The sequence below is a fragment of the Nicotiana tabacum genome, chromosome 8 (genome assembly GCF_000715075.1).
Source record: "Nicotiana tabacum cultivar K326 chromosome 8, ASM71507v2, whole genome shotgun sequence".
In the NCBI taxonomy this organism is placed as follows: Eukaryota; Viridiplantae; Streptophyta; class Magnoliopsida; order Solanales; family Solanaceae; genus Nicotiana; species Nicotiana tabacum.
The window spans coordinates 82,881,556-82,906,404 of record NC_134087.1 but is presented as its reverse complement, the minus strand read 5'-3'; the positions used below and the strand labels follow the sequence as shown (position 1 = coordinate 82,906,404).

The window sequence follows — 24,849 nt, the reverse complement described above, 5'->3', positions numbered from 1 at the left end:
AATCTATTCAATTAAATTTCATAATGTAAATAACACTTCAAGTAACTGATTCTACAAAAACATCCTAAGTTAATATGCGAAATTAGGTCAAATGACCAAAACGCCCCTCGGGCCCATGTCTCAGAATCGGGTAAAATTTATATTTTCAGAATCCTCACACTTTCACGAGTTCAGTCATACAAAAAGTACCAAAATCGAACCTCAAATGGTCCCCTAACCTCCAAATTACCACTGATTTTTCTTAAAATTTTCATGTTTATAATGATAAAAATCACCTCAATAACGAGTTTAAGGACCAAAGACTTTACCCCAATGAATTCCTCTGAAAATCTCCCTTGAAAATGCTCCCCAAGGCTTCTTCCCGTTTGAAAAGAGGTGAAAATAACTCAAATTCACGAAGGCAACTTTTTATATGTTCTGCCCAGCTAATCCGCTTTTGCGGTCATGGGACCGTAGGTGCGGTCCCGCTTTTGCAGAACAAAGGTCGCATCTACGACAAATCACTAAACTCAGCTTTCCGCACCTGCGACTCCCCATACGCAGATGCGGTACCGCTTCTGCGGCTCCTGCTGGTTCTCCCCTTTTCCGCTTCTGCGATGATACTGCCGCTTCTGCGGCTACGCACCTGCGGGACCCAACCGCAGGCGCAGTTATTACAGAAGATCAGCAGCTGAAGCTACTCAAACAACTCCCAATTCTTGCGACAACCTTCCGAAACCATCCCGAGGCCCCCGGGACCTCAACCAAAAACACAAACAAGTCTAATACCACTGTCCAAACTTATACCAATCCTTAAAACACCTAAAACAATATCGAAATTACGAATCAACCACGGATTCAAGCCTAAGAACTCTAAAACTCTAAATTTACGCTTTCGGTCAAAAAGTCTATCAAACCTCGTCCGAATGACCTGAAATTTTACGCACACGTCACATTCAATACTGCGGAGCTATTCCAACTTCCGGAATTCCATTCCGACCCTTGGATCAAAATCTCACTATCAAATCGGAAACTTTAAAATTCGACTTTCGGCATTTCAAGCCTAAATTAGCTACGAACCTCCAAAACACAATCCGAACACGCCCCTAAGCCCGAAATCACCCAACGGAGCTAACGGAACCATCAGAATTCCATTCCGAGGCTGTCTTCATACTGTTTCGACAACGGTCAAATTTCCAAAACTTAAGCTCTCATTTATGGACTAAGTGTCCCAAAACTCTCCGAAACTCAAAACCGAACATCCCGGCAAATCAAAATAGCAGAAATAAATACGGGAAAAGCATTTAATAGGGAATCAGGGCGTTAATTCTTAAAACGACCGGACGAGTCGTTACATTTAGAATGGATTGAATTCCAACAGAAAAAGGCTACTTAGTCCTAACCTAAAATTATATTTATACCCATCATTACATTGCTAAATAAATGAAATATTAACCTAAAGGGCAAAAAAATCGATCAACTTTTTGAGGATATTTTCGTCTCTTAATATTTAACTTCCTAATATTCGTGATTTAATAATAATATAAATATAGATATAGATATAGATAGATAGAAGGGAAAAGATATTGAAATTATAAGCTGACACTTGACATTTGTTTTAAATTTTTGTAAGAATTGAGTTTGCAATTTATTTTTCGAAACTCTTAAAAAATGTATCTTTTATATGTTTTTGAAATGAAAAGTATTTAAAAAAATATTTCTAATTAAAATCTTAAATCCTAAGAAAAATCTAAAACTTTGAAAACTAATTTTTGAGTTTTTAAGAAATTCAAAAATTGAGCTTAGAAATCTTCAAATAAAAAAATCAAAAGGAATTATTTTTCTAATAACTCAAAATGAGTTCGCAACCAATATTTACAAAGTGGTGAAATAAAAATAATATTTATTTAAAATTTGAAAGATAAGTACCACCTAAATTCTAACAAAGGAGTGGTCTAAATCTTTATGTCTGAAAGTAATTATACTAATAGGATTTCTAAAGGTCTATTATGTCCTAAAATTAATAGGATTATAAGGCTAATATTCACAATTTCGGTTATGTCTTTTATTACGAGTTATTATACTTAATATTATAAGGTTATTTTTGTAAACTGACATTATATTTATGCTTTTATAATAATATAGATTACATTGAAGTTCGCGCTTGGCAACATCATATTAATTAGTACTATTATTTCATTTGTTTATATTATCATTTTATATTTTTCCTATACATACAATATCTATACTATTTTAAAAGCACGAAAGCCCTTAGCAAAATGTCATTCACCTTTTTTACCCATTAAAAATAAAGTTTACAATGAATAAAATAGCCATTTCATTATTTTATTTAGGATTAAGAATCGCTAATATTTAGGAGACTAATTTTCCAATTATTTTTCTAATATTTAGTAATTCCAAATCAACTAGATTTTATTTATTAAATTCTTCCTTATTTAAGCTATGTAATAAAACAAATTCATAAAAGAAAAATAACAATAAAGACAATCAATGTATTTTGTAAAATATTTCAATAAAATTAATTACATCCGTTTGAAATCCTTTTACATTTTGGGAGTCTTTTGTTTGTTATAAATTTCAACCAATCAATTCTTTAAAAATTAGGTTAAGAAAAGCAAAGTATTTCAATAAAAATGATTATATCCGTTTGAACTCCTTTTATATTTTGGGAGTCTTTTGTTTGTTATAAACTTTAACCAGTTAATTCTTTAAAACAATTAGGTTAAATTTTGTAGCTCTTTCAACTCCTTTTAGATTTAGGAGTCTTTTCTTTTCTTTTTTGTTATAAGTTATAACACATGAAAAAATCACATTGGGAAACTTTCGAGCATTTTGAACTCCTTTTAGGTTTAAGAATATTTTTTAAGAATAATTAACCAATTAATACTTTATGATTATTTAAGTAAAAAGTTCATTAATATTTAGTAATTCCAAATCAACCAGATTTTGTTTATTATATTCTTCCATACTTAAACTAGGTAATATAACAAATTAGTAAAAGAAAAATAATAATAAGAAAAATCAAAATATTTTGTAACGTATTAAATAAAATTGATTACATTCGTTTGAACTCCTTTTACGTTTTGAGAGTAACTCCTAAAAAAAGTTTGAGAGTAATTCCTTAAAAAGGTTTAGGTTTTTTAGCACTTTCAACTCCTTTTAGATTTAGGATTTTTTTTTGGGGCTTTTTTTTTATAACACATGAAAAATTCACATTAGAAAACTTTTCGAGCACGTTGGACTCCTTTTAGGTTTAGGAATATTTATGAAAGAGTTAACCAATTAATTTAAAATTATTTTGGTAAAGAGTTCATTTTTCCTTTATAAATAATATTTCAGGTAAAGATTTTGAGCACTTTTACCACTTTTAGGTTTAGGATCGTTTTTTTTCTCTAAACTTTTGAGCACCTTCACCTATTTTTAAATTTAGGATTAAGGTACGAGAATTAAACCTCTCCTCCAAAGCATTAAGTTCTTTCGCGAAATATTATTTGATTTTTTTATTCTTTAAAAATAATTTTTACATTGAACAAAATTGTAGCTTAGTTATTTTCTAATATTTAGGAATTTAATATCAAATACAAATTTTGTCATTAAATCTTTTCAAATTCAAAAAGTACGAACACACAAAAAAAAGAAAAGGAAAAAACCAAAGTTGACACTTAAATGGGAGAAATCAAAGTAGGAAACTAAATATCGTGCATCTAGAACTCTATTATGTTTAGGATTCTTCTTTCCGAGTATAGTCGATTTAATTATTTATACAGTACTAAACTACTTATATACATCTAAACGTTATAATTCTGAAGCAATATCTCTATATCTTTTCTGCAAAAAAAAATATATATTTATTGTTAGGTTGAAATAAATTGTGATTAGTAGTTTGTGAGATATTAGTATAGAAATAACGGTAATAAAGACATATTTGTAGGAAAGAAGCTTAAAGTTTTTTTTTTTGTCAATCAAAGATGCATATATTATATATTAAGGACTAGTACAAGGAGCGAATTGTGATATAGAATTTCAAAAATATTGTTGTGCACCCATCCTAACTTTTAGTGGAGTTGGCATGTTCAAAGTGCAAGTGTTGGACAACATATGTAAACAAAAAGATGTGTGTCCCAACGTGTTATTTGCAGTTGTGGAACGTTGGTGAAGTGTTCCACGTTGATCATCAATGTACTTGTGCATTACAAAAAGTGGTGCATCCAAAAGTTCAGTAGTTGTGGTTTGCACGGGTAGAGTTGCCCCTTGTTTGGCCATATGATCTGCCACTTGATTCTGCTCCCTGTATACACCAGAAGGTGTAGTAGATATCTGCATTCACCAATCAAAAATGAGTAATGTGGATTATGTGAAAGAAGGGATGAGATTACCTCTGTTGAGTTCACATTGACCTCCAGTGGTGTGAAATTATGTTGTAGGGCAAACCTTAGCCCTTCCTGTAATAACAAATTTTTAATGTCACGACCCAAAATCCACTAAGGGTCATGATGGCGCCGGATACCGCTGTCAAGCAAGCCAACCAAAATACTTAATTAAATTCTCGTTTTAATAATTTTGAAAACTATGATTTTCCTTCAATTTTACCAGTAAAAGATAATCGTTTCAAATCAAATATAAATGTTAAGAAGTTAATACAAAATACCACATAATCATCCCAGAACCTAGTGTCACAAGTGCATGAGCTATTTATAGGAAGCAATACAATACAACAACCGCCCGGAATACAAATTGGACAGAAAATAAATACAATAATCTAGAAGAGACTCTGCTGGATGCGGGTCGTCTCGATAAGTGCATCTCACCTAAGTCTTCGCATCAACCATGCTGCTATGCCCGCCAGGCCACTAGTGATGCATGTGCCTGTGCAACAAAAATGCACAACAAGTGTAGTATGAGTACGAAAACAACGTGTACTTAATGAGTATCCCGTCTAATCTCGAAGAGGTAGAGACGAGAGGTCGACTTCGACATTTACTAGTGGTCCAATGGTTATATATTATTAATGCGAATAATCATGGATTTATTAAGAACGATAGAAATTTCAAATAAGTCCCGAACAGGTAAAAGTTCCTTTTTATCTTAAAAGTCTTCGGATTCATAATCTATTAATTTCAATTATCTCAAGGTTAGGAGAGAAAATATCAACATCAATAAACTTCAAGGCAAGCAATACCAGCATGCGCAAATCCTGCCGAGGTCGTATGACCCGATCCAACAGAAATGTAAAATGTGCACTACCGAGGGTCGAACAGTGCGAACCGTAGATGCATCTATTACCCCGATTGCGAATCATCCATGTGATGCGATCAATATAAAATAAACAAACATACTGCTCGCGAATCATACATGCGACACAGGTACACATAGAATCACATATTCAAACAGTTAATCAAGACTTCATCAGGGAACAACTATCCAAGGTAAATCCAATTCTCTTTTTACAATTCAAAAAAATGAAGCTCAATCTTTTAGAAATTCACTTATTAATCCGATGTAATCTAAGCAATTCAAACCGTCAATAGGATTACAAATATTTCCAAGTACAGCATGCTTTTGGGTCCTAGACTACCCGGACAATAGCATAATAGTAGCTACGCACGGACTCTCGTCACCTCGTGCATACGTAGCCCCCACAAATAGGAGCACATAATCAATTAACTCATCTATGGGGATAATTCCCTCTTACAGGGTTAGAAAGCAGACTCACCTTGCTCCGAAGATCCATAACCGGCATTCCACGCTCTTCTGAAGACTCGAATCGATGCACAATGCTCCAAAACTAGCCAATAATTATGCAAATCCATTTACATATATTCAATTACTCATTACAATACAATTTATAACAATTCCTAACCCCGATCAAAAAGTTGACAAAATTGCTCTCGGGCCCACGTGCCCGGATTCTGAAATTTTTCGAAGATAAAGTTTACCCATGAACTCACGAACTCAAATATATGCTTTACTCTCAATTTCATACCCAAAATTTCGGTCAAAATCCAAAATATCCATTTTCTAGGTTTTCCCCTAAACCCCAAGTTTCTACCAATCTTCATGCTCAAATCTGAAACAAAACCATGTATTTAACGTTTAATGAGTGGAAACAACTTACCTTATGAAGAGAATCTCTCTTCCAAAAGCTCCAAAATCATCCAACCCGAAGTGAAAATGGGTGGAAATGAACCAAAACTCGATTTTTAAAGAGAGCTCACTGCCTCCAGTCCTTTCGCACCTGCGGGACCGCAGGTGCAGACCAGTTGCCGCTTTTGCAATCCGGGGCTTCGAGCCCATTTCCGTTTCTGCGCTCCTTCTTTCGTAGGTACGGTCTCGCTTCTGCGGTGACCTGACCGCATCTGCGATCCCAGCCTTCGCCCTTCACCACCGCATCTGCGTCCCTTTGGCCGCTTCTGCGGCTCCGCACCTATGGCCAAATCTTTGCAGGTGCGGTTATACCAGATATCAGCTACTTCAGCTATTTTTCCAAATTCTAATTCGATCTGTTAACCATCCGGAATCCACCCGAGGCCCCCGGGACCCCGTCCAATCGTACCAACCAGTCCCATAACACATTACGGACTTGCTCGAGGTCTCGAATCACATCAAACATCGTTAAAATCATGAATCGACCTCCAATCCAAGCTTAATGAACTTTAGAATTTCAAACTTCTATATTCGATGTCGAAACCTATCAAATCATGTCTGATTGACCTCAAATTTTGCACACAAGTCATATTCGACATTATGGACCTACTCCAACTTCCGAAATCGAAATCCGACCCTGATATCAAGAAGTCAACTCTTGGTCAAACTTCCCAAAAACCTTCAAATTTCTATCTTTAGCCAAATGACTCCAAAATGACCTACGAACCTCCGAATTTACTTCTGATCGCGCTCCCAGTACCAGAATCACCATACGGAGCTATTCCCAGACTCGGAATCTTGAATGAACATCGATAACATTGAAATGCACTTCAACCCAAACTTATAAAATTTCTTCCAAAATGCTAACTTCCACAATAGGCGCCAAAACGCTCCCGGGTCATCCAAAACTCGATTGGGGAATACGCTCAAGTCCGAAATCATCATACGAACCTACTGGAACCTTCAGATCCCGATTCTGAGGTCGTTTACTCTAAAATCTAATCTTAGTCAATTCTTTCAACTTAAAGCTTCCGAAATGAGAATTCCCTTTCCAAATCAACTCCGAATTTCTCGGAATTCAATTCTGACCATGCGTACAAGTCATAATACCTGAAGTGAAGCTGCTCATGGCCTCAAACTGTTGAACGACGCGCTAGAGCTCAAAACGACCGGTTGGGTCGTTATATTCTCTCCCACTTAAACATACATTCCTCCTCGAACGTGCTGAGAACTGCAGCGAAGTTATCCGAAATCACTGTTTAACACCTCGTGCACCTACACGTGCTACCACAACTCAGTCGAGTTAGCTCGATCAATCTGAAGATATTCTCTTTCCTTACAGCAAATAAGCTTAGAGCCCAATTCCAGCATCTGGAATTCACTGCCAGGCCTGTTTCCAACATACGCTCACCATATCAATAGCTACACGCAGCACCAAAACATGACTACATACCTTAGCTGAATTCACACATTGCACCACTTTACTCACAGGACCGCAATAACATTTTCTAATCAAATTAGTCGAAATTCCACGAATCTGATGCTCCCATTGCACCTGATGACATAGATAGGTCTTACTTTAACTCTTACAATACTGCCACGACGGAAGAGATGTGTAGAAATTCATAACCAACTGTCGAACCAACAAATCATTGGGTCTATACTTCTGACAAGAACCATCACCTCATTTTGAACCAAATAATGGTCTTAGCTTCTTGATGTACTTCATATAATCTGATTGCACTGATCCTAAATCCAATGATCTCGTCTCACCCAGTACGAACTGCTCAGGCAATAAGCCACCCCAGACATAATAGAAAGACTCATATGACGCCACAATGTGCCAATAGGCTACCAATTCGAACGCGATACAAAAAGAAAACAAATTCTGAAAAGGAAATCTAATTACCCTGCTCGTGAATCATACATGCGACGCAGTTAACATGATTAAACAAACACACCCCACTCGCGAATCATACATGCGACGGGGGCACACAGTTAATATGAGTTCTCATAAAGATAGGAAATAAACACATAAAAATAGATATCGAAATCTGTACTCAACATTACACTGTTGCGGCGCGCAACCCAATCCAAACAACATACCCATGGCGGCGTGCCACCCGATCCACGACCATAAAATTCACATAAGGAGGTACACACCGAGCTAAATTGCTCATCACAACAAAATACCGAATATCGATCACAAGCACGCTAAGTACATAATACCATCCCTAGGGAGACATATAGTGCCATAGGCTACAAAACTCAAGCACTACTGAAGTGCGATATACTATCTGAATCTCGAGAGTCATCCTGCTCATATAACATCATCTCTACGTGGAACCTCAACACATAAGAAATTCACCAAGCCATCTCATAACTCATACAGCGCAATATATCATTACATGAAATAGCTAACGACGAAATAGTACTCTGACTACTTGTCCAAAGGAGCGCATTGCTGAAATGAACACATCTGGCCTGATATAGAGCCCATATTCACATTTAAATCCATCCACCGACCACAAGTTGATTCTGATCACACTGATCTAGGCTAATAACCTTTCAAAGGTTCATAATAACTCCCCTTTTCTCATAACACACAAGAACAACCATCATAACTGGAGCAATCCTCCACAGTCCACAACCTAATAAACCGAGTGCCCTTCAGGCATAAATTCTCAATTTAACGACATCACTACAATCTTCATACTTGGCTTACTTTTTAACCCATCAAGTGACTACATGTCATACTTATACAACCTTCCCGTGGGGCACGCCCCTACAACCTTCCGTGACGGATAACAGGTCTGATCATCCAACCACTGGCCACACTAACGCTAAAAAGCGATCAAGAATCCTTAACCATAATGCAAGCCCTTTTTCGCTAAACACCGATCTCCGGTTACGCTGAAGGCAATACTCACTTACTTTAATCATCAAAACTCCTTTCCTGCTCATCCGAGCTCGTGACATCCTTGTCAACACCGAACTGCAACCTTGATCCTCACTTCAAATTCCATACCACTCACTGCACCCATCATGCCAATATATGATAGAACACGATTTTTTGTCATAACTCCGTAACCACTAATAGATTGATATTTCATCATATATAAACTTTTCATTTAACTCATTTTAGGAGAACCATAGCAACACACAAGTGAATCCTCTTGACCATAGAATATGCAAATCTCCAAGTAGTGGTCTAAATCACCATAACCCTTCTGGGATCCGCCTACACGTAACAGGCCACAATAGTAGAATACTTTTGAATAATATCAATTACGGCGGCTGACAGGCCTCACATGCATTGCCACAAATCACTTGCATAATTTGCTGAAGGAATTGATTACTGCCACCCATATGCCAATTCAACTATGGCTAATGGGTCTATCTTCTTCCAATTTATCCTCAATTGCCTTAGAAGTAATAGCTCCATTCAACACATAACACACTCCATCTGCACTAATCCCGAGTGATCTTGAATCACGAGACCATGCCGTCTCAAATCCCACAAACCATTTCATATTTCCCAAATGCTCCACTGCCAGTCAAAGCATCATAGAACATTCTGGGCCTTTTCTCATAAGCTGCTACAAAAGCTTGATTTTTAACCGTACCTATAGGCTCGAAATCATTAGGCACCACACATTACTCCTTTGAATCCACTGGGACCGTTGTTGAGAGCCACCCGCTCTGACTTGGCCCCAAATATAATCAACCCCATGAATCTTCTAGCACATGAATACCCTCTCGGCGAAGCGCCCGGTAGAATCACTTCCCTCGAAACCCGTATCTATACAAGGCATAAATCCTGAATCCTTCCCCAAGTCTACACATGAGCCAATAAGGTCAACTATAGCACACCTTTAACAATTTCTTTGCTCAAATTACCACTTATGTTCTTTTCCCGTAGCTGAAATAACTCGTCACTATGCTAATAACCAGAAACCTGGCAAGCAATGAACCATGCAACCCAAATCATAGGCGGTGAGACTCTTCCACTTAGCTTGAAGCCGATATTACACAACTCTGGAATTCACCAGGATTCTTTATCTCTTATTGACATAACCTTGCGCAATCAATTGCAAAAATTCTCAGAATCTTTCTATAGAACCCCCTTCTTATACTCTGAATCATCAACCACATTCGCACGACCGATCTTTTTGTTGTATAACCAATAGAATTCTTCGCAGAAGCTTTGCCAACCAAGCGACCGCCGATCTGTTCACTGGAGATAATCCACCTGCGAAATTTACATGCTGATATCTTCCAACGCTGCTGCACGGGGTACAATCACTACGACCTCAATAACCCATCCTGAGTTTGAGCTCACTTCCTAGCTGCACCAGTCCATGCACCCCTCGTGGACATCATTTAAATGTGCGGCAACATCCTTCCAATTCAAAGTTATGTTGTATCCTTCTTCATTTCAAGCAGCTCCTTTCCGTTATATCAAATCTCCTGCCGCATAATAGCCCGTACTTCAAATTAAATCTGTAGACCCCAATCACCCATCACTAAGATTCCCAACTCATTCCAAACTCTCCTTAAGGTGCATAGTCATCCTACCACAAAGCCCATATGCAACTTTGCCACTCTCCCACTTTGGCGAAATTCACCCTTTTAATCGACTACTTGACCTTTGCTTCTTATAACTGGCCTTCTAGAAATTTTTAACCACTGCCTGACACTCCCCACATGTCCTTTTCTCATCCTCCGCTACTCAGTTGTTGCCTTAAATAAAATCTATCTTCGTAGCACTTGAACTCACAGCTCGCTACTAACTTTAAACTTTTTCGAAGATCATCTTTCTCGAGTCGTCAACATTAGAAATACCGATTCAATCCAGAATCACCACACCCCGCGATCTCTGACAGTCGTTTCCCTAATATTATTCAACAATACCCTACCCCAAAGGCGGATTGGAGAAAACCATAACACCGACGAACTTAACATATTCAATCACGGACGAGGACACCACGTCGCAGATGAAAACCCCAGCACACTCGAAACCACCAAGTCTTGTTACCCCATCACTCCAAATCTATACATCTCTAAGCCAATTTCCTTTCCTCCACCGGAAATGAAATATCAGATGTCTGAATCGTGCACTGAATAAACTTCCTTTCAAATCATTCACTACCCCAATACATAGGCAAGTCACTATCAAGTCAATATTGTGAGATAACCAATCGTGAGCATCATAGCAACCTGTGCATAGCCTCCAAGATCTTAGAAGCACAACTACCGAGCCGAAATGATAGAAAGGTCCTTCCGCAAGGCGATGAGAATAGCCCAACCAACTATACCAGGAGGAATATCCCACACCACATCTGTAGTACCATTAAAATTCTTCAATTCTCGATTTACAACAAGCGGTTCGCGTCGCATAAGATTGAGTAGAAAGGAAATGAGGGCATAAGCCTCAAGGAATCAAATCGCACGATGAGGAATCAAGAAGGGAAGTACTCCTAACAGCCCTGTAGCCTCCCGAAGATAAGTACAGATGTCTACGTATCGATCCGCGAGACTCTACTAGACTTGCTCATGAGTCATGAGACCTAAGGGAACCTAGTGCTCTGATACAATGTTGTCACGACCCAAAATCCACTAAGGGTCGTGATGGCGCCAGACACTGCTGTCAGGCAAGCCAACCAAAATACTTAATTAAATTCTCGTTTTAATAATTTTGAAAACTATGATTTTCCTTCAATTTTACCAGTAAAAGATAATCGTTTCAAATCAAATATAAATGTTAAGAAGTTAATACAAGATACCCCATAATCATCCCAGAACCCGGTGTCACAAGTGCATGAGCATATTTTTAGGAAGCAATACAATACAACAACCATCCAGAATACAAATTGGACAGAAAATAAATACAATAATCTGGAAGAGACTCTACTGGCTGTGGGTCGTCTCGAGAAGTGCAGCTCACCTAGGTCTCCATATCAACCATGCTGCTACGCCCACCAGTCCACTAGTGATGCATGTGCCTGTGCAACAAAAATGCACAGCAAGTGTAGTATGAGTACGAAAACAATATGTACCCAATGAGTATCCCGTCTAATCTCGAAGAAGTAGAGACGAGAGGTCGACTTCGACATTTACTAGTGGTCCAATGGTAATATATTAATAATGCGAATATTCATGGATTTATTAAAAATGGTAGAAATTTCAAATAAGTTTCGAACAGGTAAAAGTTCCTTTTTATATTAAAAGTCTCTGAATTCATAATCTATTAATTTTCAATTATCTCAAGGCTAGGAGGGCAAATATCAATATCAATAAACTTCAAGGCAAGCAATACCAGCATGTGCAAATCCTACCGAGGTCGTACGGCCCGATCCAACAGAAATGTAAAATGTGCACTGTCGAAGGTCGAACGGCGCAAACCATAGATGTATCTATTACCCCGCTCACGAATCATCCATGCGACGCGGTCAACATAAAATAAAGAAACACCCTGCTCGCGAATCATACATGCAACGCAGGTACACATAGAATCACATATTCAAACAGGTAATCAAGACTTCATCACAGAACAACTATCCAAGGAAAATCCAATTCTCTTTTTACAATTCAAGAAAATAAAGCTCAATCTTTTAGAAATTCACTTACTAATCTCATGTGATCTAAGCAATTCAAACCGTCAATATGATTACAAATATTTCCAAGTACAGCATGCTTTTGGGTCCTAGACTACCCGGACAATAGCATAATAGTAGCTACGCACGGACTCTCGTCACCTCGTGCATACGTAGCCCCCACAAATAGGAGCACATAACCAATTAACTCACCTATAGGGACAATTCCCTATGACAAGGTTAGAAAGGAGACTCACCTCGCTCCGAAGATCCATAACCGGCATTCCACGCTCTTTCGAAGACTCGAATTGATGCACAATGCTCCAAAACTAGCCAATAATTATTCAAATCCATTAATATATATTCAATTACTCATTACAATCCAATTTATAACAATTCCTAACCCCGATCGAAAAGTTGACAAAATTGCCCTCGAACCCACGTACCCGAATTCCAAAATTTTTTGAAGATAAAGTTTACCCATGAACTCACGAACTCAAATATATGCTTTACTCACAATTTCATACCCAAAATTGTGGTCAAAATCTAAAATATCCATTTTCTACGTTTTCCCCTAAACCCCAAGTTTCTACCAATTTTCATGCTCAAATCCGAAACAAAACCATATATTTAACGTCTAATGAGTGGGAACAACTTACCTTGACATAGATGAAGAAAATCTCTCTTCCAAAAGCTCTAAAATCGTCCAACCCGAAGTGAAAATGGTTGGAAATGAACCAAAATTTGATTTTTAAAGAAAGCTCACTACCTCCAGTCCTTTCGCACATGCGATCCCGCAGATGCGGACCAGTTGCCACTTTTGTGATCTGGGGCTCCCAGCCCATTTTCGCTTCTGCACTCCTTCTTTCACAGGTGCGGTCCCACTTCTGCGGTGACCTGACCGCATCTGCGATCCTAGCCTTCACCCTTCACCACCACATCTGCGTCCCTTTGGCTGCTTCTGTGGCTCCGCACCTGCAGCCAAATCTTTGCAGGTGCGGTAATACCAGATATCAGCTGCTTCAGCTATTCTTCCAAATTCTAATTCGATCTGTTAACCATCCAGAATCCTCCCGAGGCCCCCGGGACCCCGTCCAATCGTACCAACCAGTCCCATAACACATTACAGACTTGCTCAAGGTCTCGAATCACATCAAACATTGCTAAAATCATGAATCGACCTCCATTCCAAGCTTAATGAACTTTAGAATTTCAAACTTCTATATTCGATGTCGAAACCTATAAAATCACGTCCGATTGACCTCAAATTTTGCACACAAGTCATATTCGACATTACGGACCTACTTCAACTTCCGGAATCGAAATCCGACCCCGGTATCAAGAAGTCAACTCTCGGTCAAACTTCTCAAAAAACCTTCAAATTTCTATCTTTAGCCAAATGATTCCAAAATGACCTACGGACCTCCGAATTCACTTCCGATCGCTCTCCCAATACCAGAATCACCATACGGAGCTATTCCTAGACTCGGAATCCCAAACGGACATCAATAACACTGAAATGCACTTCAACCCAAACTTATAAAATTTCTTCCAAAATGCTAACTTCCACAATAGGCGCCAAAACGCTCCCGGGTCATCCAAAACCCGATCCAGGCATACACCCAAATCTGAAATTATTATACGAACCTAATGGAACCTTTAGATCCCGATTCTGATGTCGTTTACTCTAAAATTCAATCTTAGTCAATTCTTTTAACCTAAAGCTTCCGAAATGAGAATTCCCTTTCCAAATCAACTCCGAATTTCCCGGAATTCAATTCCAACCATGCGTACAAGTCATAATACCTGAAGTGAAGCTGCTCATGGCATCAAACTGTTGAACGATGCGCTAGAGCTCAAAATGACCTGTCGGATCATTACAAATTATGTTTCCTATAGGTCAGGAACCCATGTATCCTAGTAACCATCTACCTGATGAGTCTCGAATTACTCCACCAAAACCAAATTATTGATTGGCTATGTTACATGCACCATCCTAATTAAGTTTAAATGAACCATTATTTGGAGGGTTCCATTTAACATGCATGTGTAATTTTTGTGTTATGGTGTTAGTATGATTCATGCCTACGGTAAAAAAAATCTACAGCTTGGCTTATGTCGAAAATAGTATGATTCCTAGTTTTTTATAAATTCCAAAGGGTGAAAGGAATTAAGATCTGAGGAGAGATTTGTGTGCTATGAGTAGTTGTTCGCAAAATGAATTGAGACAGTGTATATGAAGTATTGTCATGTAATCTATCTAAATTTGCATTAGATAAGTTGATGTGCAAGAGTTGCCAAAGCATTTTTGCATTGTGCCATTAAAAGAATAAGTGGGTGATTGAATCCTCATGTGTATGGCAAATGGGGCGTTGTGCATGTGGGGCAATATGTATATTATGGAGATGACTGGATGTGGGCAGCCTATGATGGCTCATAAGCCATAAGAAATATTTGATTTTTTGGGGTAACTGTAGTTTCCATAACCAATGGAAGGAGGTGGTTGGTTAATAAGAATGTAATTTATGATAGAGTGAGTTTACTGTGAAGAGGCCACTAGATGTTATGCCCCAATAAATTTGGTCAAATATGGTAGGGTTTGTGATGGTAGGTACGTAGTGTTTGGTAATTAGTTATTGTATATTAGTGGGAAGTTCAAAGGGTATTTTTTGAGTATTTATGCAGTTACTAGTTATATAATTGGAAAGTGATGAAGTCTGATCGTTCTGGGGTAGAGGAACTTCAATTAATTTTCTTAGAGTTAAGTTAGTCTCTATCCAAGGATCATTCCAGAAACTAATGTGTTTTATTGACTGAATGACACCTTAGGCCTAGTTGACAAGAGGATCAGCCATGAGTGATTGCTTTCCAGTTGGAGGACATATTTTTCGAATTAGTAATTGTTAAGTATTTGGAAAAGATTATTCTAGCCCAGTATGAGATGGTGATTGAAATAATCTCCAAGTTAGGGAGCCCAATAATGCATAATTTTTATATTGGAGATTTTGTATACCCAAGCCACCATTTTCCTTATGTAATTGAATTGTTTCCCATTTAATGAGGTGTGATTTGCGTTTCTGAGGGGTAGTGCCCCATAAGAAATTTCTTTGATAACGTTCAAGCTTATTAATGACAGTGTTAGGTATTTTAATTAATTACATAACATGATTAGGCAGACAATTGAGTGTAGCTTTAATTAAAGTAGTGCGTCCTGCCATTAATAGGAAGTTTGTTTTCCATCCTACTAGTTTATTTTTAAAATTGTCTATTAAGGATTGGAAATGTTTTGGGATTTGTTTGTTAAAAATAGGATAACCAAGGTATTTTCCAAGTTTATGCCCTCCTTCATATTAAAAAGCTGAGTAATACTGTCTCGAGCTTCCTTAGGAGTGTTCTTTGAGAAGAATATTTTTGATTTGGTATAATTAATAGTTAGCCCTGACAATGTGGTAAAAAGTTTTAGAGTATCTGTAATTGAGTTCATGCTCTTAGTGGTCAATTTAGAGGTAATTGTAATATCATCAGCAAATAATAGATGTGAAAGAGGAGGTCCATGTCTTGATAACTTAATAGGGTGCCATCTTAGATAGTCTACATTTATGTGGATTTTTCGGGATAACATTTCCATGCAGAGTATAAAGATATAAGAAGATAGTGGGTCTCCTTGACGGATGCCTCTTGAAGGAGAAAAAAATGTTGTTGGTTGACCGTTAATTAAGATTGAAATTGAAGTGATAGTGATACATGACATTATGAGCTTTATAAGTTTTGGAGATAGTTTGAAATATTGAAGTGCATCATGTATAAAACCCTACTCAAATTTATCAAAAGCTTTTTCTAAGTCAAATTTTAGCAAGAAAGCTGCCTGGGTTCCTCGCTTCTTTCTAAAGTGATGCATAATTTCTTGCACTATAATTGCATTGTCTGAGGCTCTTCTATGAGGTAGGAAAGCTGATTGCTCAGGACTAATAATGTTAATTAGGAAAGGTTTGATGCGTTTGACAATTATTTTAGTGATTAATTTGTAGAGTATGTTACAAAGACTAATTGGTCTGTATTGTGTGATTACTGAAGGCTGTTGTATTTTAGGAATTAGATATAAGTAGATTTTATTAATTTCGGAAGGAATTTGTTGAGTGTTAAAAATTTCTTCACAAAAGGTAATAACTTGGGATTTAACTTGAGGTTAGTATTGTTGGAAAAAATACGGATGTAACCCGTCCGGTCCTGGTGCTTTAAAAGGTTGGAATGATTGAAGAGCTTCAGTAATTTCCATGTGTGTAATTTGTTTACAAGAACTGAGTAATCATTGGAGTTGTTTGGGTCTGTGTTGTAGGGTGTGATTGGGTGATGGGAGTGAGTAGTAGTGAATAGTGTGTGGTAGTAATCTTCAATAGAAGTATTAATATCTTTTGGTCTAGTATCCAATTCTCAACAGAGTTTTTTAGAGTCGTTATACGGTTCCGTCTGTGCCTCTGTAGGGTTGTTATGTGAAATTTATTTGTGTTGGCATCACCATATTGAAGTCAAATTATCCTTGATTTTAACTTTCAAAATTCTTCTTCAAGATTTAGTAGATCATTAAATTGGTCAATAAGATCTTTTTCTAAATTTGGGAGGAATTGGCTAGTTGGATACTTGGTGAATTTTTGTATTCCTTGTAGCCTAGCTAACAAAGTATTTTTTTTCTTAAAATTTTTATCAAAAGTAATCTTATTCCATTCAGTTATATGTTTTTGGAAATCTTTAATGCATACGCGGTAGGTTTATTAGGGGTTCAATTTTGGATAATAATAGAAGGAAATTCAGGATGAGTGGTCCAAATTATTTCAAACCTAAATATTTTATCCTGAGAAGCTTTGTGCTTTTTTAAATTTAATAGTAAGGGACTGTGATCTGAGTGAGTTTTGGGCAAATGATGCACTGAAGCCTCAAGATAAAGTTTGAGCCATTCGTAATTAGCTAAACATTTATCTAAACGTTCTAGAATTCTATTGACTAATTAACGATTATTAGACCAAGTGTACTGACTACCCGTATACCCTAGGCCCACAAGGTTGCAATAATTAATGCATTTTATAAACTGATCACTACGACTATTATTTGTACTAAGGCCACCATATTTTTTATTTGATCTAATAATTTCGTTAAATCACCTCCTATGAACCATGGCAATCTAATTTGATCATGTACAGTACGTAAATTGTCCCACAGTATAGTGTGTGCATGTATATCATTTTTGGCATAAACAATGGACAGTAACCAAACGTTAGGGTTAGGGTATACCTCGACAATGAAATGGACCTCTTGATTGGTGGCTGCCACTTGATCGAGTTTGATGTCCTCATCCTTCCACAGTAGGGCAATTCCTCCAGAGATTCCTTCTGCAGGCGACTGTGCTAAGTGTGAGAAACCAAACTCAACTTTAAGATATTCATGATCTTGCATGTGCGTTTGCAGTAGTGCCACAAGAGATGGGCTGTGGTAGTTAAGCATAAATCGAAAATTTCTTTTAAACTCCGGTGACTGAGCCCCGCGACAGTTCCATATGACAAACTGCATTGATTGATTAATGAGTAGATTGGATGGAGTCTCCCTCTCCATTATTAAGGATGTGGTCATCAGTGCTGGAATCAACACTATTGCAAACTTCCCCACCTCGGGGTTTCTTGTTGGACGTATATTTAGTGATACACTTTGTAGCTCTAGTGGACAGGTTATGATCACTTTTCTTTCGTACTGTTCTTTGAGGATGTATGTCTTCTTTCTATTTAGGTAGCTCAGTATAGGAAGTATTTCTCTTATTTCTGCCATAGTTGCTGCTACTTCTAAGCGAGCTATTTCGTCGAGTTCGTTGTGAGATGGACTGAGAGGTGGTTGTGGTCTTGTTGGAGGTGTTAGAGGGTGGTATGGGGATGCTTGTGCATGGAGTGGAATTATGGGTGTTATTGTTGTGCGAGGTTGTATCCATAGTATGAAGTTCTGTGGTGGCTGTTGTGGTGGATAAAATGGAAGATTCATGGTGTTTGTTGGTGGTGATGGTGGCATGAACATTAGTAGTGGAGAGGGAACCTGTAGTGTCATTGATGGATGTTGATGAAGGACCGATGGGGGGTGCATTGCCTATAGGAATTGATTGTAAAGAGTCACTCCCATGCACATCCCTTCAGTGACTATTTGAGCTATATCTATCCGGATTTTGGATCATCACTATTACATCTTGGTTGTCTATCTCCATGGTGAAGGTCAGTGCATATTCCTGCATGCTCATTTCCAACCATGACTGGGGGTAAGCTTGAGTTGGTGGGTACTGTGTGATATAGATGGGTGTTGGTTGTGGTGGGTGGTCTGTGATGGTTGCATGGTGATGGTGTTTAGGAAGATTGGGTGTTGAAGAAGAGTGGTATTGGTAAAGGAACGGGTTCTCCTGTGTTAAAAATTGTAAGGTGACCGGTTCATTAGGTTGGGATGTATCTGGTAAGTGAGGGTTATGTGAAGAAGTATTAGTTTGAGAAGGTAATGATAATGGTTCAGTGTTCGAAGGAATTTTAGTGGCTAATTTGGCCGGTTGATTTGCTATGGGTAATGTGTGTGTAGGCTCGTGTGAAGTGTTTAAGCCGGTTGCTTGTGTGAGATAATGGGCTTTGTCAGAAGATGTTGGAGATAATTGGGTAGGGAGTAAGGGTGTTGGGCCTTGGTCATTTGTTTTGGAGGACTGGGTTACCGTAAGATAGGCTTGCAATTGAGTGCCTATTGTTTGAGATGGGGTGTGCATGCATGTGCCTTGATTGGCAGTTGGTCTATTCTTGTGTGCCACATGGCTATTTAATGTGCTTTGTGTGTTGGTAATTGATGAATCAACAATATAAATTGCTCAATGTAACGTTTGTCGGGAGTTGGGTTTTGGGCTGGATTTGTTATGGTTATTTGCTTGGGCTTCAAGACCTGGCACATTAGAAATGGCCGTTTGATACATTGTTTTAGGGTCATTAAGAATTTTTAAATTAGTTTTATTTAAAAACTTGGGTTGAATTAAAGGATTAGTGGTAATTTGAGATTTCTTTGGGTGTAAGTGTTTACCAACAGGGGAAATATTAAAATTAGGGTTAGGAAACGTACATGTAGGTCCCACGCTGCCATTGTTGGAGTTGTAGGATTGGACATTGGTTGAGTTTGGTGATTTGTTTCTTGAACGGCTTTTAGAGGGAAAATGATTGTTTTCTAGTCGTTAGTTACTATTCTGGGTTGTGGATGGATAGCTGGGGTGGTGTTAGGAATGGAGCTTTGTGAGGTTGAAGGCATATTTGGTAATGGTGTGTGTAGTTGTGGGGGTGGATGTTATTAGATTGGAGGGGGACGAACAAAGGTTCTTTGTGTGTCCAAGTTTACCACAAGCAGTACATAACATATTGAACCCTTCATATACTAGTTGTTGTCTATGGGATCCAATATAGACATGGGTTTTAAGAGGTATTTCTAACAGGACTTCAATATATATTCTTGCATAGCGACCTCTTGTAGTTGCGAACGTGCAGGTGTCGACTTTGAGTAGTGATCTAATCATTTCCCCAACACGTTGCAGTATTTATAGATCATAAAACTCTGTAGGTAATTGAGGGAGTCTTAACCAAATGGATATGTATGTTAGTTATGTGTTGGAAGCTATGAATTTGGGTTCCTATTTACGGACGAAAACAAAGTGATTAAGTACAAACCAAGGACCATTATGTAGGGCAATGAACATGTTTTCTTCCTTTTGGAATTTCACTAAGCAGAAATCACACCCCCAGATCAATTAGGGGTAGTTCCTCCGTTGATTTTCATAGTGCTGTGAGTTTTGAGCGTAGTGTTTGATGACTCACTTTCCGACCAAATACCTAAACTATAACTGAATGTTTCCAAGGTAAATATAATCTGGACTTATCAGCGGAGGTAAGTGGTATGAAAGTGTCATTTTGTAGATCATGAATAGTGGATTCATCCGTTAAATCTAGGTGAGAGTGTGTCTGTTGGCAAGTGGTTGAGTAGGGGCTGAATTGGTTGCTACTGAGCAAGGTTTGGGCAAATGTGAGTGGTGGTGGTGGAATTGTAGTGCGTTGGTCTGTGGTTGTATTCGGTGTTGGTGTAAGGTGCATGGAGCTTATATCTGGTAGTGGAGAAGTGGTGGTGGTGTTCATCTCTAGAGGATCACCATCTATGTTAATCCTTTCTAAGGTGGAAGAAGCTTAAAGTTGTCATTTCATGTGGTCATAATTGTGATGTTCTTCGTGTAAAAGGTATATCTACAACTTCTTAAAAGTTAGAACTTGCAATGACATTTATGTTCGATTTTTCTAAGTTATTTCCTCAAATAAGTATAAAGGTCTAGAATATTATTGCGAGCAATTATATTATTACGCTGTCGAGATCTTTTAGATCAAAGTTCTTCCTTTATTGAGTTAGCTAAACACAATTAATATTTTTAATATTTTTAAGCATTTAAACTTTTTTTTTAAAATATTTTAATTTTATAACATAATTTTAATATAATATTAATGTAATTTTAAATATATTTTTATTTTTTAAGACAGGAAACACGCACGTCACGCGTAATATATAAATTCAAGTATAAGTTTTGTAGTTCGGACATGCATCAATCAATACTAATAAATAATTACTAATAATCCACCATTAAATGTTTTATACTGCTATATGAATAATGTCAAAATTTATGGCAAGATTAAATATTCTTATTCCTTACCAGCTGTTGAACTCCTTACGACCACGGTCTCTTTCCCCCGGCCGTCCGTAGAGAGATATAATAAAGTAATGCCCAAGTTTATTCAAATATTAATACTCTACTCTTTTCAGTTTAAGAGTCTTATTTTTTTAGGATATTTCAAAAAGTTTTTTTTTTAAAACTTGGTAACTCTCTAATTTCAATATTCTATATTCTATGTGACAAATTTGAGATTACATAATTCAAAGAGTATTTTAATATATTACATTTTTCTTTAATATAAGATTATAAAATCTAAAAGGTTTTTATTTTCTTAAACCTTGTAGAATCAAACTAAGATATAAATTGAGGTGGAGGAAATTTTTTTATTTTGTGTCTCGTACAATTGACAGTAATTGTATGAAATATATTTTTTGTCTCGTAATTTTATGGACCCAAATTTTTATGAATCCAAAAGTATCCAATAATTTTTTAGACAAAATGAATATCATATTGATATTGCGTGAGGCACACGATAAATTTTATCGCGAAGGGACTTGGGGAGTAATAAATAAATACCTTTATTTATTGCTAGCTGTTGATATCACCGTAGGCCGTAACCACAAAGTCTCTTTCCTCTTTCTTCTTTTAGATTCTTTCTTCTACTGCACTTTCCACTCCACTCTCCACTACAATTCCACCGCATATAGCATTCCTCAGATGCTGCATATCCTCCGCCATGGGCGACCATAATAGACCAGTCACCGGCTACCCCGCCGCCCCTCCAAACCCCAATGTCTTCTCCTCCGCCGCTCAACCACCTCCTGCCACCGCCTACCCTTACACCGCACCACCACCGTATTTCAACAACAACCCCTACCACCACTACCCAAACCCTTATGCATCACAGCGTAATACCCTTCTCCGCCGAGCAATCGCCATAATCGTTGCTTCTACAATCATCACTGGTACAATTCTCTTTATCCTCTGGCTTTTAATTAGTCCCCGCATCCCCGAATTCCAAATCGACTCACTCACTATTTCAAACCTCAATCTTTCCAACTCCTTAATTACTGCCAACTGGGATCTCCATTTTACTGCTAAAAATCCCAACAAAAAGATGACTCTATACTACGACGAGATTGCGGCGGCGATTTTTTTCGATTCGCTGTCGGTTGCTGATACTACGGTTCCACCTTTCTTTATGGATAAAGGAAATGAGACGGCCCAGAAAGTTAGCTTTGTTGCATCGGGGGCTTATGTGGAGAAATGGGCTTTTGATGGTATGAATAAAGAGAAGGCCCAAAGTGGGAGTATTGGGTTTAATGTGAGGATGGTGGCTAGGGTTGGATTTAAAGCTGGAGCTTGGAGAGCAAGGAGGAGGTATTTGAGGGTTTATTGTGGGGTTTTGTCTGTTGGGATTGGGGCAAATAAGTCTTCTGGGAATTTACTTGGAGGCCCGAGGCAGTGTCGGGTTGGGCTTTGATGGTGGGATTTTGATTTGCTCTGAGGTGAATGTTAATTGAATTTTGTTTGACCCCATTAGATGACTTCTTAGTTTAATTGTATTAGCAATGTAGTGAGGATAATGCTAATTGAATCACGTTATTTTTATCTGATACATAAAAAAGAAGGAAAAAAAAACTGATCTTGATTGTTTATTTGTTCATAGTGTATTGCAGATCTTTAGGTTGTATTTATTGTTGTTTCGAGGCTAATTTAGGATGTAGAGCAAGTGTGTTATTTTGATCTGATATTAAATAAAAAAACTGATCTTGATTGTTCATTTATTCACATTGGTGTGTACGGATCTATAGGTTGTTGTTGACTTGTTCTTGTTGTTCTGAGGCTACGTTTAAGATGTAGAGAATGTGTTTTATTATTAAATTATTCTTGTTTTTTTTAAAACTGTTTATTCGTCTTATGGTTTACAGCATAGCTAAGCAAGTAAAAAGGTCTGTAATTTTGATATGTTGTCTTAGGAAAAGAAGGTTATTTTGTGTACCTGTAGATGAGTAGTCTCGAATTAATCAAGGTGTAGGGAAGCCCTTTCATGTCATTTAGGATTTCAAACTTTATTGCCCATTAATTTTGCAATGTTAGACTTTTGATGTGACCAAAATAACTTATTTGCGGTTCCTAGTGCTTCAATAACTTCGGGGCGGTATGTTATCTATTTTCTTGAAGAATTGGTTTAAATCACTATAAGGTAATGTTTTTACATTTTTTTTTGACCTCATCAAGTAAAAGTTCTTTTTCTTTATCCTGTATCGTCCAAGTTATATTGCTTGTCTGATATTTCTGCTTTGAAGTGATATGAAGCAGTTCTAGGAAATATCTATATTGATTTTCTTAGCTTCTGCTTTCATGTCTACTAGTTGATACAACCTTTGAGTACAGAAATTGTGACCTTTGTGTATGCAGCGCCAATTCGGTTGTGCGGCATTGTTTTGACAGATTGAAGGGTGACCAACTCTTAAGATGTTGTGGTTCTGGGCAAATAGCGAGTAGAAGGAGAACTCTTAGGTTGAATCCCAGCAAAGGCAATAAATACCGAAACACTAGGTGATTTATACTCATCTGCCTAAGCCTAAGCCTTGGTGAGTAAAATTACCTTGTAAGTAGTCTGGGTGAAATAGAAGGAGAACACTAGGGGAAAGGAAAGGACTATCGACGTAAGTTCTTTTGGATAGCCTGTTTGGTTCGTGTTATTTCATGTGATAGGCACTTTTGAGCTAAGTTAATAAAATTAGAGAGAATCTTAAAGACACTCTTGTTCCTCTTCATCTATGAGATCTGTAGTTCATGGTGACTGGTCCAGAGAACTCGAAACCTTGATTGTTGCGAATGGCTTCGACTTGTAGAAAATCTCTGAGCTGAAGATATAACAATACAGAGGAGATGGCTCTCTTGCTATGTGTGTGAAAGAGGGAGGGAGGGAGATGTGTCAGTTTCAGTGTTCCGGAGATTATGCAATCGCCACTGCACTATCTTCTTAAAAATTTGTTGAAGTACGGGACATATTCCTTAATTGCAGATTTATTGCCTGCATGTGTGGTAAGTTGGAAAGTTATTGTCTTATTGTAAAGGCGAAATAGATAAGTTACCCCCTTAATTATGGACCAAATCCCTGTTACACACTTTTTGCGAATAAAAATCAGCTTACACACTTAATCTTTCTAAAGTGTATCTAAGACACACCACTTTCTTCTTAACCAGTTTTTCAAAGCGTGTGTAATATCACGCACCGATAATACTATGCCATGTGTCATTAATTTTCAAAAATAAAATAATTTAAAATTACAAATATACCCCTCAACCTTTCCCTCCAATCTCTCTTCTCCGCCTCTTCTCCATTGCCGCCGACCACCATAAAAAAAACCACAATTATCACCTTCCAATTACAAACCA

At 37.6% G+C, this 24,849-nt stretch overlaps 1 protein-coding gene and 1 long non-coding RNA gene across 3 annotated transcripts; one reads left to right on the top strand and one right to left on the bottom strand.

Annotated features, from left to right (window-relative positions):
* Window positions 1-4,461: 4,461 nt before the first annotated feature.
* Window positions 4,462-22,139, bottom strand: LOC142162750 (uncharacterized). Of its 2 annotated transcripts, XR_012694110.1 has the most exons (4): window positions 22,018-22,139; window positions 18,027-18,134; window positions 4,809-4,866; window positions 4,462-4,509 (listed from the first exon to the last, which is right to left on the bottom strand). It is a non-coding gene; the product is annotated as an uncharacterized LOC142162750 (long non-coding RNA). The 2 variants fall into 2 exon arrangements; XR_012694111.1 differs by lacking the exons at window positions 4,462-4,509; window positions 4,809-4,866 and adding an exon at window positions 11,937-12,149.
* Window positions 22,033-24,464, top strand: LOC107768409 (NDR1/HIN1-like protein 26). The gene is made up of 2 exons (XM_016587835.2): window positions 22,033-22,949; window positions 23,863-24,464. Exon 1 carries the CDS (start codon window positions 22,178-22,180, stop codon window positions 22,922-22,924), a length of 747 nt encoding a protein of 248 aa, XP_016443321.2. The 5' UTR covers window positions 22,033-22,177; the 3' UTR covers window positions 22,925-22,949; window positions 23,863-24,464.
* The last annotated feature ends 385 nt before the right edge of the window (window positions 24,465-24,849 follow it).

Bases quoted from the DNA above. Each gene is read 5' to 3' on its own strand.
- LOC107768409 (XM_016587835.2), top strand. From the start codon at position 22,178: ATGGGCGACCATAATAGACCAGTCACCGGCTACCCCGCCGCCCCTCCA.